The 15,251-nt window shown below is 46.1% G+C and overlaps 1 protein-coding gene across 1 annotated transcript in view; it reads left to right on the plus strand.

The window, feature by feature from the left end:
- Positions 1 to 15,251, plus strand: part of T265_01535 (hypothetical protein) — a gene marked incomplete at both ends in the record, with an annotated part of 37,969 nt that overhangs the window by 15,253 nt on the left and 7,465 nt on the right. The window contains 5 exons of the mRNA XM_009165594.1: positions 2,704 to 2,955; positions 4,812 to 4,888; positions 7,550 to 7,597; positions 8,445 to 8,585; positions 10,553 to 10,825. Of these exons, the coding sequence (XP_009163858.1) occupies positions 2,704 to 2,955; positions 4,812 to 4,888; positions 7,550 to 7,597; positions 8,445 to 8,585; positions 10,553 to 10,825 (791 nt within the window). The remainder of the gene's footprint in view (positions 1 to 2,703; positions 2,956 to 4,811; positions 4,889 to 7,549; positions 7,598 to 8,444; positions 8,586 to 10,552; positions 10,826 to 15,251) is intronic.

The raw sequence follows: 15,251 nt of genomic DNA on the forward strand, positions 1-15,251 counted from the left end.
TTTCACGGAACTCAAGTTTCTGTCTCATTAGTTTTCATTAACAGAGCATATCCTTGACCGTTCAGGAAACCTGACACGCGAGGCGAACGTGCTGTGAGTGCTCCGACAGAGCACGCCGGATGCATTCAAACAGGTGATCATGCTCATACTTGAGTAATGTAGTTGGTCTGCTCAACGCCTCGAACATCAAGCTTGCATAACTGTCTTGGTTCTGTCGATCCATTGGCCTACCACCTGTCAGGACTTCCTAGTCAGGCAGCCTCACAGATGTTTGGGAGCTGTTGAGGCGTCATTATTGGAATACGTCCACGTCCGCTGGTCGAGTGGTAGTGGTGGTGAGCTCAAATGTCCGGAATCCATACCCATCTACGACCAAGGGTATGCATATCCGATGAGGGAATTCCGAGTCCATTGCTTCCCCTTTGGTGTGAACTTACCAGAGTGATTGCACGAGGGCAGGAGGACGACTGTTCAAACAAGAGTGATGTGACTGAAAATTCTAGAAACTCACAACCACCGATACCTCTATAAGTTCATGTCATGCTTAATTAACTAGTAGTCTGTAGCCATCTCGATAGGAACCTCACAGATATCAAAAGTCACCACCGCGGCATACTTTCTCAACGAATTCAGTGTGTAGTTTATACATCCAGGCCCGTTTATTTGACCGAGTCTGGGCTACCTGACGTAACCTTGTTTAAGTGAGCAGCTGAAGACTTTCGGAGTTCATCAATAGTGATTTCACCACTGATGTAGTGTATTGTCTAACCAGTGATTCGAACGCCGCCCGTCCACTTAGTGAGTAGGAAGATTGTGTCCTTTTGGTATGCAGCGGGCACAAGATTTGGCAACACGATCTACTGACCATTACACGGCTAGCAGTAGTGATCTCGTGACTACCCAGCCCTTCCTGTCCATCGGCGAATCGAAAACTTTAGCACGCTATAAATCAGAGATTTGGTTGAATTTATTGCTGCACCAAATCATTTTTCCACAAGGCTTTACTAGTCTCTTCTGCTATGGTCTCTTCTTCTGTGGAACGTACTATCCACCAGAGGAAATCAGGTCCCAGCCAACATCGTCTCAGTTATCTTCTTGGCAGTTATGGGGCGAAAACAATACTTGACCAACGTAGAATCCGGAACAGTAGGACAGGCTCTTTTCTGCTAGTCCACAACATCAGTCTATCACCTTTCGCATTCGAACTGTCTCCCTAGGATCACCATAAACCGTCACGACTCTCGCACTCATCTTCTATAACAACGTCCGTCACCATAAGAGGCCTTCAAGAGACAACCTTGATTCCCAGTTAGGGGGCCAAAAGCAACGCACCAAATCTTGAGATGTTCCCCACGGTGCCGCCTCGTTTTTTGTCCGTCACCATAAGAGGCCTTCAAGAAACAACCTTGATTCCCGGTTCGGGGCTCAATCAAAAGCACCAAATCTTGAGATGTGCCTCCATCTTTGACCTTGCTTTGACAAACGAGGAGCTCGTTATTGCATACGTGCCTATCGACTATAACCAAGCACACTGACTACATCTTCTCGTAAGGACAACCTTGTTTGCAGGAACCTACGAACTGCCTGAAAAATCATTTATATTACGACTCTCGTTGTACCGTCTTCTTCTCTCACACTGTACTCATACCACCGGCACTAGACTCCACGTCGATTTTTCTCTGCCAGAAAAGCAGATGATAAGTAGCAGGACGCCGGACTCATTTTCGCTTTACTGAAGACTCGTCTTTACCGTTGAACACCTTGTGGCTTGCTCTGACTGTTCTCTGCAGAACTTGTCATTGTGCCTCGCTCTTTAGCAAGAATTGGATTCCGAGGTGATTTATCCATCGGTAACGAATATCAATATACTCGCGTGCTCACTGACTGGGAGTAAGGCGATTAATAAGAATAAATAAGTAGTCATTCAGCCGTAACACTCCTTCGGCTTATTGCTGCCACTTTGCCCGAAGGAAGCACGAGGGCTGAGGTACTGCTAGGTTGCCAAAACCCAGACAAGATTAAGACAACCAAGTAAGCATTATCCTCTGCTTGCGCAAATTGTATCAGTCAACCGAATGGTGAAGCAAGGTCTTAGGTGGCCGATTAACCAATGCCAGTTTTTCTGTGACTGAAAAACCCCTGTGAGAGGTCAGTGAACATTCCCTCAAGATAGCTCCTACCTTTTTGCAACAGTCATCCGAGATGCACTTTGTCTGACTAAGACCTTGGGGCGGACACCGGCAATCTGTGATCTAGTTTATGGTGCTGCATGTTGGATACACACCTGTATTTTTAAAAAGGTTGAGTCACACTGGCTTCTCAGCTCTGTTTTGGATTAATTTCATGGAAGTTGAACAGATGGGACAGCAATCTGATTTAGATTCCGCATTCTTTATCTTCTTGAACCGCTTGCCGCTATAATTCTGAAAACTCTAAACTCGCTCGAATTTTACCAGCTAAACAATCTCCAAACACCCGGTCCTATAATCTATTCACTCTTACGGGACCAACTTTGGTCACCTCGTCAGCCACATTATTGTCTTGTTGAGTTAGTTGTTATAAAGTAATTGTAATCGATCATAACTCAGTTTCAAGTATTGATATGAGGGTCCTCCTTATGATCCTTGGTCACTTTGTCCGCGGACAATCGTGGCCGATAGATTATTTACCGTCTCCACACAATGTTTTTCTCCTGCTCATCAGACGAGGCCATCCATCTGTTCCAACCCCTCGAATTCGGTCCTACTTCTAGAGAACCCGACACCTACCGGACCTCTTCCAGAGTGACCGAATCCCAGATTGCCGCGTACGAGGAAAAGCTGGCCATCAAGGATGCAGAACTAAATAGTTTGCGAAATCGTTTGGCGCTTTTGGAAACTGAGATGTCAGCCGTGCAGAACAGAAGCCATCTTGTCCCTAATCATTCTACATCCCAACCACAACCACCGGTATTTTGTAAGTCCCTTCGACCTTTACCACCAGTAGGCTTCTCTACCAACCCAGCCTGTTTCGCTACAGTTTTTTTAGGTTGGGTCTGGGATAAACTTTCAACGGGGATTGTTTTCAGTGTTCTTGAGGAGAAAAACCCCTGTATTCAGGGCCTTTAGGCGAGACTTATACACCTACCCTTACCGCATTTCAGAACTGTGTGGACGTCCAAGTGCCCACTTCGCCTCAAAACATCTTCATATGTCCACCTGGCAGTTGCATTTGTATCCCTAAAGGGATAAACCTTTGCGTTAGTCTCTTGGGGTGTCTTCCAGTGGTTCTGGCCGTGTCAGGAACGATTACCTCCCACAATTAGTCATTTTGATGGGTCTCTTCCAATGTTTTCTCTACCAGGTGCCAACGAAGACCTTACGTCGGCAGATCTCATACGTGACATCATCCCGCAGTGGAAATCAGTGCGTTAAAACCTCGTGGAATCCTACCGAATTTACAGCCTCTAGAGGGTTTCTCTCTAGATTACGCAGTAGATGATTTTTATAATAATTTAATAAGGTGGCTCTGTATGGGCGGCTGAATCAGTCTTTTTGCCCAACCAGACCCGAGTATGGTATTGAAGGCGTGGGAATGAGTTGGCTCGGTGGTTAGAGCGCGAATCTATTGACCGGAAGGTCCGTGTTCGAACCCGACCCTCTGCTTCTCGACTTCCCCTGTCTAGGCAACCTGTTAGTGTCCCAGCCCTCGTGCTTCCTTCGGGTGGCATAGAAGCCAGGCACTAGTTACATGTGAACGATTTTTATTGAATGAAGGTCGCTGGTTTGTGTCATCTCAGTTACTCTCATCTACCACGCTTTTTATCTGGCCATTATACCACTTGTCAGTGAATTTCTTCACTGGACGCTACGAATTAAGCCACCTTATTCCCCACTCTGGAACGTCTATGAGTGCGATTCCCCCAATTCGACTCAGGCTCCCCATAGTTCGCATTCAAAAACTTCGTGTCCAGTCCATTTTACATGAGCCTCCTATTCACGAGAAATCCTCTCGATTCCTCACCAGTATTGTCAGTATATCCAGAGATATTCAACAGTGGACACTGTAAAGAATATTGTGTGAGCCGTGCTCAGAGGGGCACGGAAATTCCAAATTGCGTCCCAATACGTGTAAGACTAGAGCTGCTGATCGCAATAAGAAGACCCAGAATGGTTGCGAATCTTCACTTGACGCATGTCCGGCTATACTTCGTGTTGTGTTGCCTGTTATTGTGGTCCAATCTGTGTGTAAAATATAATCGCTCAGCTGAAACACCCTTCTGGTGCCTAGCTGCCACGCCACCAGAATGAAGCACGAGGGCTGAGGTACTGCCAGATTGCTCAAGCCTTGACAGGGGAAGTCGAGAGGCAGAGGTCGGGTTCGAACCATGGATCTTCCCGTTAGCTCTAACCACTCTAACCGCCCTAACCACTGATTCATCCCCCCCACTGTATGTGCGGGAACCGGGTGTCCACAAGTGTGGGCAGCTCCAGGCCTATACGGTCATACGAGCTGGTAACGTCAATCTAGCTTGATAAACCGTTCCTGAGGCGTGGACAAAAGTGGAAAAATATTTCCAACTCGGCAGTAATTGTGGTGAAAGGAAAGGCCTTACAGTCGTATCATTCGGTAACGTTGACGGAGATGCGATTCGGTTGTACTTTTTAGGCGATCTTTTATAGTGTTAGTCTTTTTATGAGAGTTGCGTCATCTTATCCCTTGGGTGTTGACTTCTGTGAGTCATAAGGCCATCCATAAGAAAGCTTAACCCCGACTAAAATTACTTAGTCCTTCCGCCTAGATAGACTTTGTACTCTGTTTCATTATTCTAGATATTTTACTGGTAACCTTATGCTTTGTTATCGTGTTTTCATCTTTCACAGCTCCCGGATCAGAACATTCTTTCAGCGTAAGTTACTGGCAAGGATTCATATCAGTCCATACGTGACGCTGTACCTCTTACGATAATGCCTAAACTAATGCAGTTCTTGATTTGATTTGGTTCACTTCCATCCTAGTCGTAGAACACAAGTTTAGTAATCCAGGAATCCCCTTGGAAAATGATCACTACAGAGGGGATTAGTCTCTCTCGAGGACTTATCACACACTGGTTCTCCTGACTGTGAAAGCTGCAAGGGAAGTGGTGTGGTACTGGCCCGCTCGAAGCCACTCCATTGTTTTGACTGCCACCCAAAGAGGGCACCCCATATTTGGAACATCGAAGAGCTTATCGTACGATTCTCGATGTTAGGTATAACACAAATGTATGTTTTTTAAATTTCGCTGGACTTCATAATCGCCAGATAGCCACCCTGTTCCTCGTGAACACGACCCCTCCCCACTGAAACCCATGAGCATCTATTCATCGTTGAAGGATAAACCAAACAAATGATATGCTCGGAGGATGGAAATCCTAATGCAAAGTCCTCCCACATTGGACATTGTTCAGTAAATAAACTGATCAACATATTACTTTCGGTTATTCTTCTGTTCAGACTTTAAATTGTGACTTGTAAAGACAGCAGATTTGATCACTTTAGAACGATGATGATTCTTCGAATAAGCGACAACGCTGTTTGTATGGACGTAATACACTCCTCATAAAGTTGAGAATCTTTCGACAGCCCACGACCGGTTTCGCCCTTCTTGGAGCTCATCAGATAGGCACAGTCCCCGAGTTTCCGTCAAGCTTATGTTCTATTTGAACCCAAATGAGTGGCGTATTTCGTCTATACGTGTATCGCGATATCTCGAATATCGTACCAACTGAAACAAGAGGTGGCCCGGTGCAGCACATTTAGCTGCTTAAAAACATCATAAACAAGAAATTCAGTGGGGTTCCATGTGAGTCTCCCGCAAAAGCAAATTTGTTTGCAAATGGGTGTATTGCGCTGACAACGCTATTTCTTGCGTTTAACGTGAACAATCGCACGAGCTTACTCAGTAAGTAGGGTTGTTGAGCAGCGTGTGTGCTTCAGTTTGGCAACGAATACACCACCAGCCACCATTGATGATTTGGTCATCATCATTCCGAACGTAAGCAGCTGTCTTGGGAGAAAATTTTGTGCATTTTGACAGCTAAACCTCCCCGGCAATCTATCTACATTCGGCAAGAATTCCGTTGGCAACAGTCTAGGGCCATACATTGTGTTGTCTTCATCCTAGCACAAATCATACATCTAACTTTGGTGGGTTGTCCATTATCTCCGACGAAGCGTGACTAAAACTTACGACCAGTATTGAGCATATCATAAACTAGGGTTTGTCAGGAACAGTTTACCTGGTTTGTCCCAGCCTGACGAATAAATGTTTCGAGGCGATCTCAGGGACCGGATATCATTGAGTTAGGGATGACACTCACTTGCTGTTGTCATGGAACTTACGCAGCACATAATCTCAAGTGTTTGGCAAATGGCTAACCACTGTTGATTGTCAGAAAATTCCTTGCAACAGTTGCTCATTTCGCTAAAGGTTTTACCGCATAGCCCATCCTAAGCGAAAGGCTGAGTGCACTGAAAACGGTCCTTATGCTCATTCTCTTAGAATTAGTGAAGAATTTGATGAGTCCTTAATAGCATAGACAGGTAGGCGGATGTATCTTTTTCGTTAATTTCACCAACTGACCGTGTAATTTTTAGCTAATTGGACTGTAAATGAGTAAGAAACTAGGCGAGAAAAGAAAAACTACATACGGGACAGAATGGAATAGGTGTGCTTGTCGAGGTCTGAGCGTGTTTGAGTCAGGTTGCGCAGAATGTGGCCGAGACAGCTGCGAAGCCTTATCTTAAACTCGCGTATGGCTTACAATTATTGTCTGTGCCCGTTTGATTGGTGTGGTGAGCCACGGTACATAACTGTGTTAATATCAACCTGAAGATTGGTGTCTTTAAGGTATGTCAAGGTATGACTAGACATGATGCCTCGGACTTTAGCCCTCGATCGGGTTGATGACGTTCACTGATTTTGGTTCCCGAGGCAACTGTAGCATCTTCCGCAGTTCTGTTGAGATACTTTCGAAAGATTTGCACTTGTTGGTTTCGCCCAACCGTACCATGCTTGTGTCAGGGCGCGCCCAGACAGAAGAGAAAGCACATATGCAGAGAGTGACGCATTCCCAAGGTCACAATTGGCTCGACACGTCCGGAAAGTAGGTGAGTTGGCGGCTCCCACCAAACACGGCTTAGCAACACACGACCAGCGTAGTGGGCCTGAGAATGTTCACGACCGGAACACCACCAGTGGCTGTACGGAACGGACAAGTGAACGACCATATTTGGCCAATTAGTCATCCTATATATTTACGCAGACGCTCTGTATGTTTTGTCCTGGCAAACAGCCGTGCCCCCAGTTCCTCTGTCTTCTCCCTATCGCGTAGTCTGGCAGGCTCAGTGCAGGCGTAACCAATAGCTCGGCCACCGCACGATACAACAGCTTGTGAAGTTTTTTTTCTGCTGACTAGAGAGGGTAGTTCCACTGAGACTGCCGTTATTTGGCATTTCTCACAATCGGTTGGTCACTTTCCATTCAACTTATAACAATCTTGAACTATATCCGTTGTTATGCGTTTCAGCCATTCACTTCTCAGTCCAAACCCAACGAGGTGGACGAAAAGGTCAAGGTTAGTACGTATATATTTTAGTCTACCCCGATGTCGGCGCGAGCAGTTTTCCATCTTTGTATGGTGCCTTTATTTCAAATTTTACGTGAACACTCGTTGATGCAGAACACAGAACATGAGAAGTTGTAAATTTCTGATCGACCGGTCCTGGCCCAATTATTGCCAGGTGATCCGCATTTCAACTTCAGTGTGTTTAGAGTGGATAGGCCATCAATGCACCGTTTGTCAAGTTGATGAATGATGTGATGGTACTATGTATTGGATGTTACAACAAAGCTCTGTGGAGCTACCGCCAGGGATATCTTCGATACATACCTATTTACGTACCACAACCACACTCTTGCGGGCTAGTAAAGATGATGCATTCTGAGGGTTCACAAGGTCAACAAATGTTACGTTTGATTAGTTATGGGGGCTGGATGGCTCAGTGGTTAGAGCGCGAATTTACTGACCGGAAGGTCCGTGGCTCGAACGCGAGCTCTGCCTCTCGACTTCCCCTGTCCAGGCTTGAGCAACCTGACAGTATCCCAGACCTCATGCTTCCTTTGAGTGGCGCGGCAGCTAGGCACCGAAAGGGCGTTACAACTGAACGGTTATCTTTATGGGTCCTACCAATTCATTGCGTTTGCTTCAGTGAATTCTTCCGTATCACTGAATAATGACACCCAGGACCCGGGTGTGAGTAGCATTCCTTTCGATGAGCGCTTGCCTTCCATTCACGCCTCTCAAGTTCTTGTCACATTTCATGCTTATGCACGGAAGCGTTCTCTGATTTTTTAGTGTACCGTGTCTGTGCGACGTTCTTTTTCGGCCCTGTTGTGTGACATTACGCCTCTATTTTTTGTAGTTACTCGAGGAGAAGCTCAACCAGAGTGTACGGGAAAAAGAGGAACTGAAGTCAATGCACGACGATCTGCTCCTGCTTCTCCACGATCAGGATGTCAAGTTGACGCGGCTAAAACGGATGGTCCGTAATTTGGGTGGCAGCGTAAGCTTGACGTTTTGGGTACTTGTCCGTCATTCTATAACCCTGATTAGTTGGAAAAAAACTTCCAATGCTTGATCGTCAGTCTTTGGAGCATCTCCCCAGTTTGGAGGGAACATCAGATCGGTAATGGTTTTCGGAACAAATAACCCGCCCACGATAGATGAACGATCACACCCCATAGGCTGCGCCGGTTTTGTCACGTATGCCAGTCGACCGACTTCCTCTAAGAGCCCTTTTTGTACGACCATGCGAAGGGTGAAACCGAGCCAGAGAAGGTCAAACAATGACTTGTCAGGGAACCATAAAAGTCGAAATCAGCAAACTCAGCTGCGCTGGTCATTAGCGTCTCCCTAGGTGGGGACCTCGTGAAGGGATACATCAATGGTAACAGACCTTGTCAAAATGACACAGTCGACCGCCCAATGACGTGCATGCATCGTAGTTGTCAATTTATAGCTTTCCCCTCGATCTCTTGAGTGACAAGTTCACGAACACCTCTGTATTCACACATCAGTTATATCGACCACCCCTTCCAATGCGCAGCTATCCACACCTACCTTCCTAGGTCGTCGGCGGCAGCTCTAACCACTGTACAAGTCCGCGGTTTTTCAGCCGAAGAATTTGACGGTAACCAGTCCATAGTAGAGCGTGAATCGACTGACTGGAGGGTCCGTGGTTCGAACCAGACCTCTGCATCTTGACTTCTGTTTTGGCTTGGGCAACAACCTGGCAGGATACCAGCCTTCATGCTTCCTTCGTGTGGCATGGCAGCTAGGCAGCCGACAGTGAGTAGTAGATAGTCCATAGTAGACAGACTAAACACGCCTAGACATGCAGGTGTTTAAGTGCTTTCATAGAAAACTGAAGACTTTATCACTAGGAAACTTGGAGTGTTTCGCTGAGATCCCTAAGCCAGTACAATGTGAAATCAATGTTAGCATGGGGGTCATCCAAACTGGCGCGTGCAACCCCGGGTGTTTCACATCTCTACTCTATAAATACTGCCAGCATGTGCTGACGTGAAACCAAATCATTTCTCCGCTTATGTCGAAAACATACGAATGGAGCCTTAACGGATTGAGAACGGGAGTGCGCGATGTCCGAAGTGGTTAGAGCGCGAGTTTACTAACCGGAAGGTCCATGGTTCGAACCTGACCTCTGCCTTTCGGCTTCCCCTGTTTAGGCTTGGACAATCTGACAGTATCTCAGCCCTCGTGCAACCTTCGGGTGGCATGACAGTTAGGCACCGAAAGGGTGCTACAGCTGAAAGATATTTTTGAGAACGACATTATACTTGCTATGACAACCGTCTGTCTGAGTTCAATCGATTTGCGGGTTACAAGCTAAGAGGTTCAACCTCAGCACTGTTGCGATTTCTTTATGGATCCGATCGTGAAGGTCTGTGCGATCACCGACACCTGTATTTTCGACTCTTCTAGAGTGCTCCGCTCGATCAACAGATCGTCCCCAAAGGTAGTAAGGTATTGGCATCGCGTGACCTGTAGGAACCGTTGCGAGCTTGTCGTTCCGGTTGACATACCGTCTTTCATCCAAACAATGAAGAAAACAGCTCGCAGTGATTAGTTGACTAGTTAAATCTAGTTGTCGATTCCACGCACATTTTAGGCCTATTCTGCTCACTGTTTTTAGCAGAAGTCTCTAACAATGAATCTTTCGCCTGATAGAAACGCATAGCGGTAGTATGTGAGGATCTTCACCTGCCCACTATATTGCTAAGCGGACGGCTTTCAGCTGGGATAACACAGTTTGACAGGCCTGCATATGTTTGAAGGCATCTAGCTGTGTATTACAAACTTTAGACATCCAGTATTGTTCGCCTCCCCCTTGCCTCTGGATTGATCTCATTTCTCAGGTATATTTGGACTCTGTGATGCCTTGCTACATTACTGCAACCGGTGATGTACTGAACGGTGGTATAACAACCGCACTATTCCTTTTTTTGACAGCTGGAGGACATCTCTGACGATGAGCACTCTGCGGAAGCGACCACCCAGGTCGCACAAATACCTTACACAGGTTGCGATCATCCGTCCGTCCAGACAACATCTGCTGCAAACTTCGGTCCCGCTTCCTTCAATATCCCACGTACAACCATGCAATTGACACATCCCTCGAGTAGCACACCAACACCAGCCACTCATCTAGCGCCCTCCAAACAGGGTCAACAAACCTCTCACTTCATACCCAACACTGCGTTTCCTCAGCAAACCTACTACTCGGTGAGTGGGATATATCCAGCCGCCCGGTGAATTCTGTTCTACATCTCGTGCTTGAGGTCTGGTGCTTGCGAACCTATCAAATCATGGCGTCTTTCAACTGCTTTTCGTCTTCTGAATTCCTAAGCAACTTGTGGCCGAGCAACTCTCTTCATAAGCATCAGTTTGGAGCTACAAAACCCTTATTCGCACCTGTGGGCTTTCCTATACGCATCGTTCTTCTTTCATGGTTATACTTTTTGGTCTTGCTGTGAACTTTTTGTGTGAACGAAAAGAATGTTCATCTATGTTGCTCCTCTTGTTTTGCCTGTCAGCCATCCATTCTCTGATTTTACCACATGGATTCTGTCTAATTGTCAAATAAATTCTTCGCCCCCGTCATCTACTCCTCCTGCTTGACTGTAGCGCATCTCTTAGTCTAATCGGAAAAGATGTATCCGTTCACCTGCGGCGCCTCATGACAAAGCTACTGCACGACTTGTTGAAAGCGCAACAGCTGAAGTACTATCGACCCGCCCAGTGAATTCTGAACACTTCTGTGCACTGTCGGAAGTTAGTTAGTTTGCTTTAAGTGGCATACATCTTGCAGTTGTTGCAATCGCTCCACTGATGGATACCTGAAAAGAGGTTGTTTGCCAGTGACCCATCTGGACTGAGCCTTGCGTGACTCCACATGTTGGTGGCCGGAAGTTGGTAGAAATAAGAAAGGTGACGACCAATGTATCCGTAGAAACATTCTGAGCATAAAGTTCCAACGATTTTCCGAACGGAAGGCGCCTATTTCCCACGCCTGATGCATGCCGTCACGAAGAGACTGGACCTTACCTTGGTGTGACGGTTTGCGCACCTCAGCGATCCGTTGGTGAGTGTCCCCGTGACACTCACAGAGTCTCTCATACCAGGTTGGTCAATGTTTAGAGGTCTGACAAACAGTCTTCTGGCCTTCCAGGTCGGGAGTTGGAACATGTGGCGACTTGTTCCGTAAAAATGGTAATGTGCTTGCATCTCCCGCCAAACACCGCTGCCTTGCGGCTAGGCTTTTGAGCCAAAGGCTTTGGTTGAGGACCCTAATCGTCCTCCTGTCTAGGTGTGGGCGCCCTGGCAGAATCCCAGCCCTCGTACGACCATACAGCAGTGAAGCATCGGTGTTGAACACTGATGTCATGCTGTCGATGATGATGATGACCTGATGCATGCCACATCGAATAGGGGTGCATGCGCTTTACACCTCCAAAGTGCCAAGTCATGCTTCATAACCTCTTACAATTCTGGGAGGATCACTGCAGGTTGTGGAGAATTGTATGTACCTCGCAGTTGTATTAGCTCTGACGGAATGTGTCTAATAAGTCATCGCACAATTGCTAGTTTGCGTCACCTATGGCGTCAACATGGCATATCACTGAGTCTCGAGGGTTGCGTGTACTAGGCTACAGTTAGGACTGTGTTGTATGGCTCCTGCAGACACATGATCTGAGGCGTCTTCAGTTTTTTTACCACCGATACTTGGTATCGGTTAGCGTCAACGAATTCGTAACTATATAGTTAGAAAAGGGTATTTGGTTTTGCGGCATGCACTTCAATCGCGGAAAACATCAACTGCGGTGGCTCGGCCATGTGCTGCGCATGTCGAGACAAGTGTTATTTTCTGTGCCTCCTTCAGAATGGCCAAAAAAGCGACTTGGCAGAGGGGTATGAAGGAGATTACGAAGAATTAAGTTCAGTACGCTGCGATCCCTCCTGCGCTTGGCTGGAGACATTGAAAGAAATGGCGGCTGGTTGGTGTTAGTGGCTTTCGTGTTGTCAGTTTCTTTCCCGTTCGTATGACTGAGCGGTTGGAAGTGTAGGCACTTCATAATGCCTACGGTAGGCCAGCACTAGGTCTCCTTACTCACCCACTCTCTCGTTTTTCATTCTAAAGCTTTAAACTTAGTGGTTGTACGCCAGTGAAGTACAAGTGTCAACACGTGTCGCTATTCCTGATGGTGATGATGAGTTTATTGAGTTTGGTCATAGGTTGGCGATAATGCTGATCACCCACTATGTCCCATCTGGCTATTCGACTGCTGATTTAGCTTTAGCCAGTGATACTTGTGAGTTGACAAGACTTGGATGTATTTGATGTGATGAGAACCTGAGGACCGTTATTTGTAATCCAACCTGTCCGCATACTGATCGGTCCTCCGGTGTAATCCCCGTCTTTTTGCTCCTTTACACGACGAAAAGCACTCGAAGTTTCGAAGGGCTGTTATCTGTATCCTCGGTATGAAGTGATTTGTTCGGTTTGATATGTGTCGTTCCCTTGTGGAAATTGATTCCCAACTTTTTTCGCGGAAGGTATTCGAAGAATCAATTGGGTGGGTAGACTAGTTGTTTCTGAAGTTAAGTATGGGCTTTGAAGCTATCAAAATACGATGAGTCCTTTTTGGTGAACCACAATAATAACAAAATGTGTTCTCCAGTTTGGACATATATTTCTATCTTAGTATGGAACTTGTTCTAACATGCAGCTGACTTCGCCGTTCGTGAACCCTCAGGCTGTTTAAACATCCGGTCAGACTTCAAAGCCATGGCCTGACTTTGCTCTGTTTTTTCACGAATACGAAGGAATAAGCTGTTGCACGATGAACCGGGTGTATTTCACTGTATTTCTTCGGGTTTATACTACAGAACGATGTCAGGTGAATAACCAAAAACGGAACAATAGGCTTCACCATCGGGATGTTGAAACCAAGTCAATCACTGGGAGAACGCCAATGATGTGACCGATTCCCTCTGCTTACACAGCTTCAGTTTCCATCTGATAGCAGTGTCTCACTTTACAGATCGTGATTCTGTGCATAGTGTGGAACGCGGCTGCCTGGTTGACACTATTTCCACTTTCACATAAATGACGGCTTATCGCTGAGGCAAGTTTCGATCGTGGTGGAACGGTTCAACTCATACGCAGCTGCATCCTAACCCTAATGTGCTCCGCCTGTTTAAGTCGAAGTTTCTTCTCATTTTTGACAAGGTGCATAATCGAGCACCCACACACTGGTAGTCAAGTTACTGTTGCTTGGGTCAAGGCTTTAATAAAGACAACGGAGTTTTTTCGATACCCACGTTTTTCACGTACCTCAATATGATTCAGCTTTATTTGGTCAAACAGACTTGCTAAACTTGGCCTGATGAAGCTTTTGTGTCAAAAGCGAAACGTTGCCCAAATAAAAACTACCGATTGTTTACCAAGCTCTTCTGAAATGATGACTTCTCAATCGGTTCCAAACTTTTTCCAATTGATTGAAGACTTGCTAAACGTTTAGTGGAACCTGATATCACCAGAAGAAACAGTTATTGGTGGAGAAAGGTTCCCGTTTTATGGAAGTTTACTGTGTTTATGACAAGTACTATTATTTGTTGCACACGAATATGTCTTTCATAGGAAACTCAACTGAATCCAGCTCAAGCTCTCGTTTATGGTGGTCTCCTCAGGGGTCGCGCTACCTGCTGAGCCCCAAGAAGGGCGAAACAGGTCGCATGGGCTGTCAAAGGGTTTTCAGCAACCTTTTGAGTAGCGTCTTAAATCTGAAAAGTACTGCGTTTACTCTCAATGGTCAAACACACCTTCGTGGTAGTACCGCCGTCTCCCCGGGTTTCACAAACTGGTTTGCACTGTACCTCATACACTGATGATCAATTGTTGCGCGTTGGATAACCAGAAGTACCGCTAACTTGCAACTAGTGCCTGAGGGAGCCAAGGTCTGAGTTGTTGGCTTCTGATGGATTAGTGACTTCATGTTTGAAAACCTTGGCAATATCTTTGTAGCCCGCTTCCTCCAGATTGCAGGACATCTATACTGGTCATAGTAGCTTTTAAATGTAAGAATAGAGAATGGAAAAAAAGAGAAAACATTAGTCTCGATGGATCTGTCTTCTTGTGCAAAATGTCATGTAAGGATTAGAAGTCTACTTTCAAATGGCGACAATTGCAAAAGTTTAGCGTTCAACTTACTGACAAGTTCCGTTCGGCAAGTGCAGAAAAGGCTTCTCGGAAGTAACCACTTTTCTACTGACTTTCGTGAATTCTAGATCTCTCTCCTACGGCGCAAATTTTCGCTCTGTGTGGACTATGCTATCCATCCTGTAAAATAAAAACGGTGCATTTAAAGGGTCGCCTTCCGGTTGACAGGACTAGGAACTGTGTATACAAAATAAAATGTAACGACTGTACGAAGGTTTATATAGGTCAGACAGCCAGGGAATTGCACACCAGAATCGGTGAGCATAAGCGTTCCATCAACAACCCACCGTGAAACGCAGATGAATACCAGGCGTTAGTCAAAGATTCAGCAATGGCAGGGCATGCTCTAGACACTGGGCATAGGATAGATTTAGAAAATGTGGACATCCTGAGACGGGGTTTAAGATTCACACCACAGCGACTGGTGGC

Source organism: Opisthorchis viverrini (assembly GCF_000715545.1).
Source record: "Opisthorchis viverrini unplaced genomic scaffold opera_v5_17, whole genome shotgun sequence".
NCBI lineage: Eukaryota > Metazoa > Platyhelminthes > Trematoda > Opisthorchiida > Opisthorchiidae > Opisthorchis > Opisthorchis viverrini.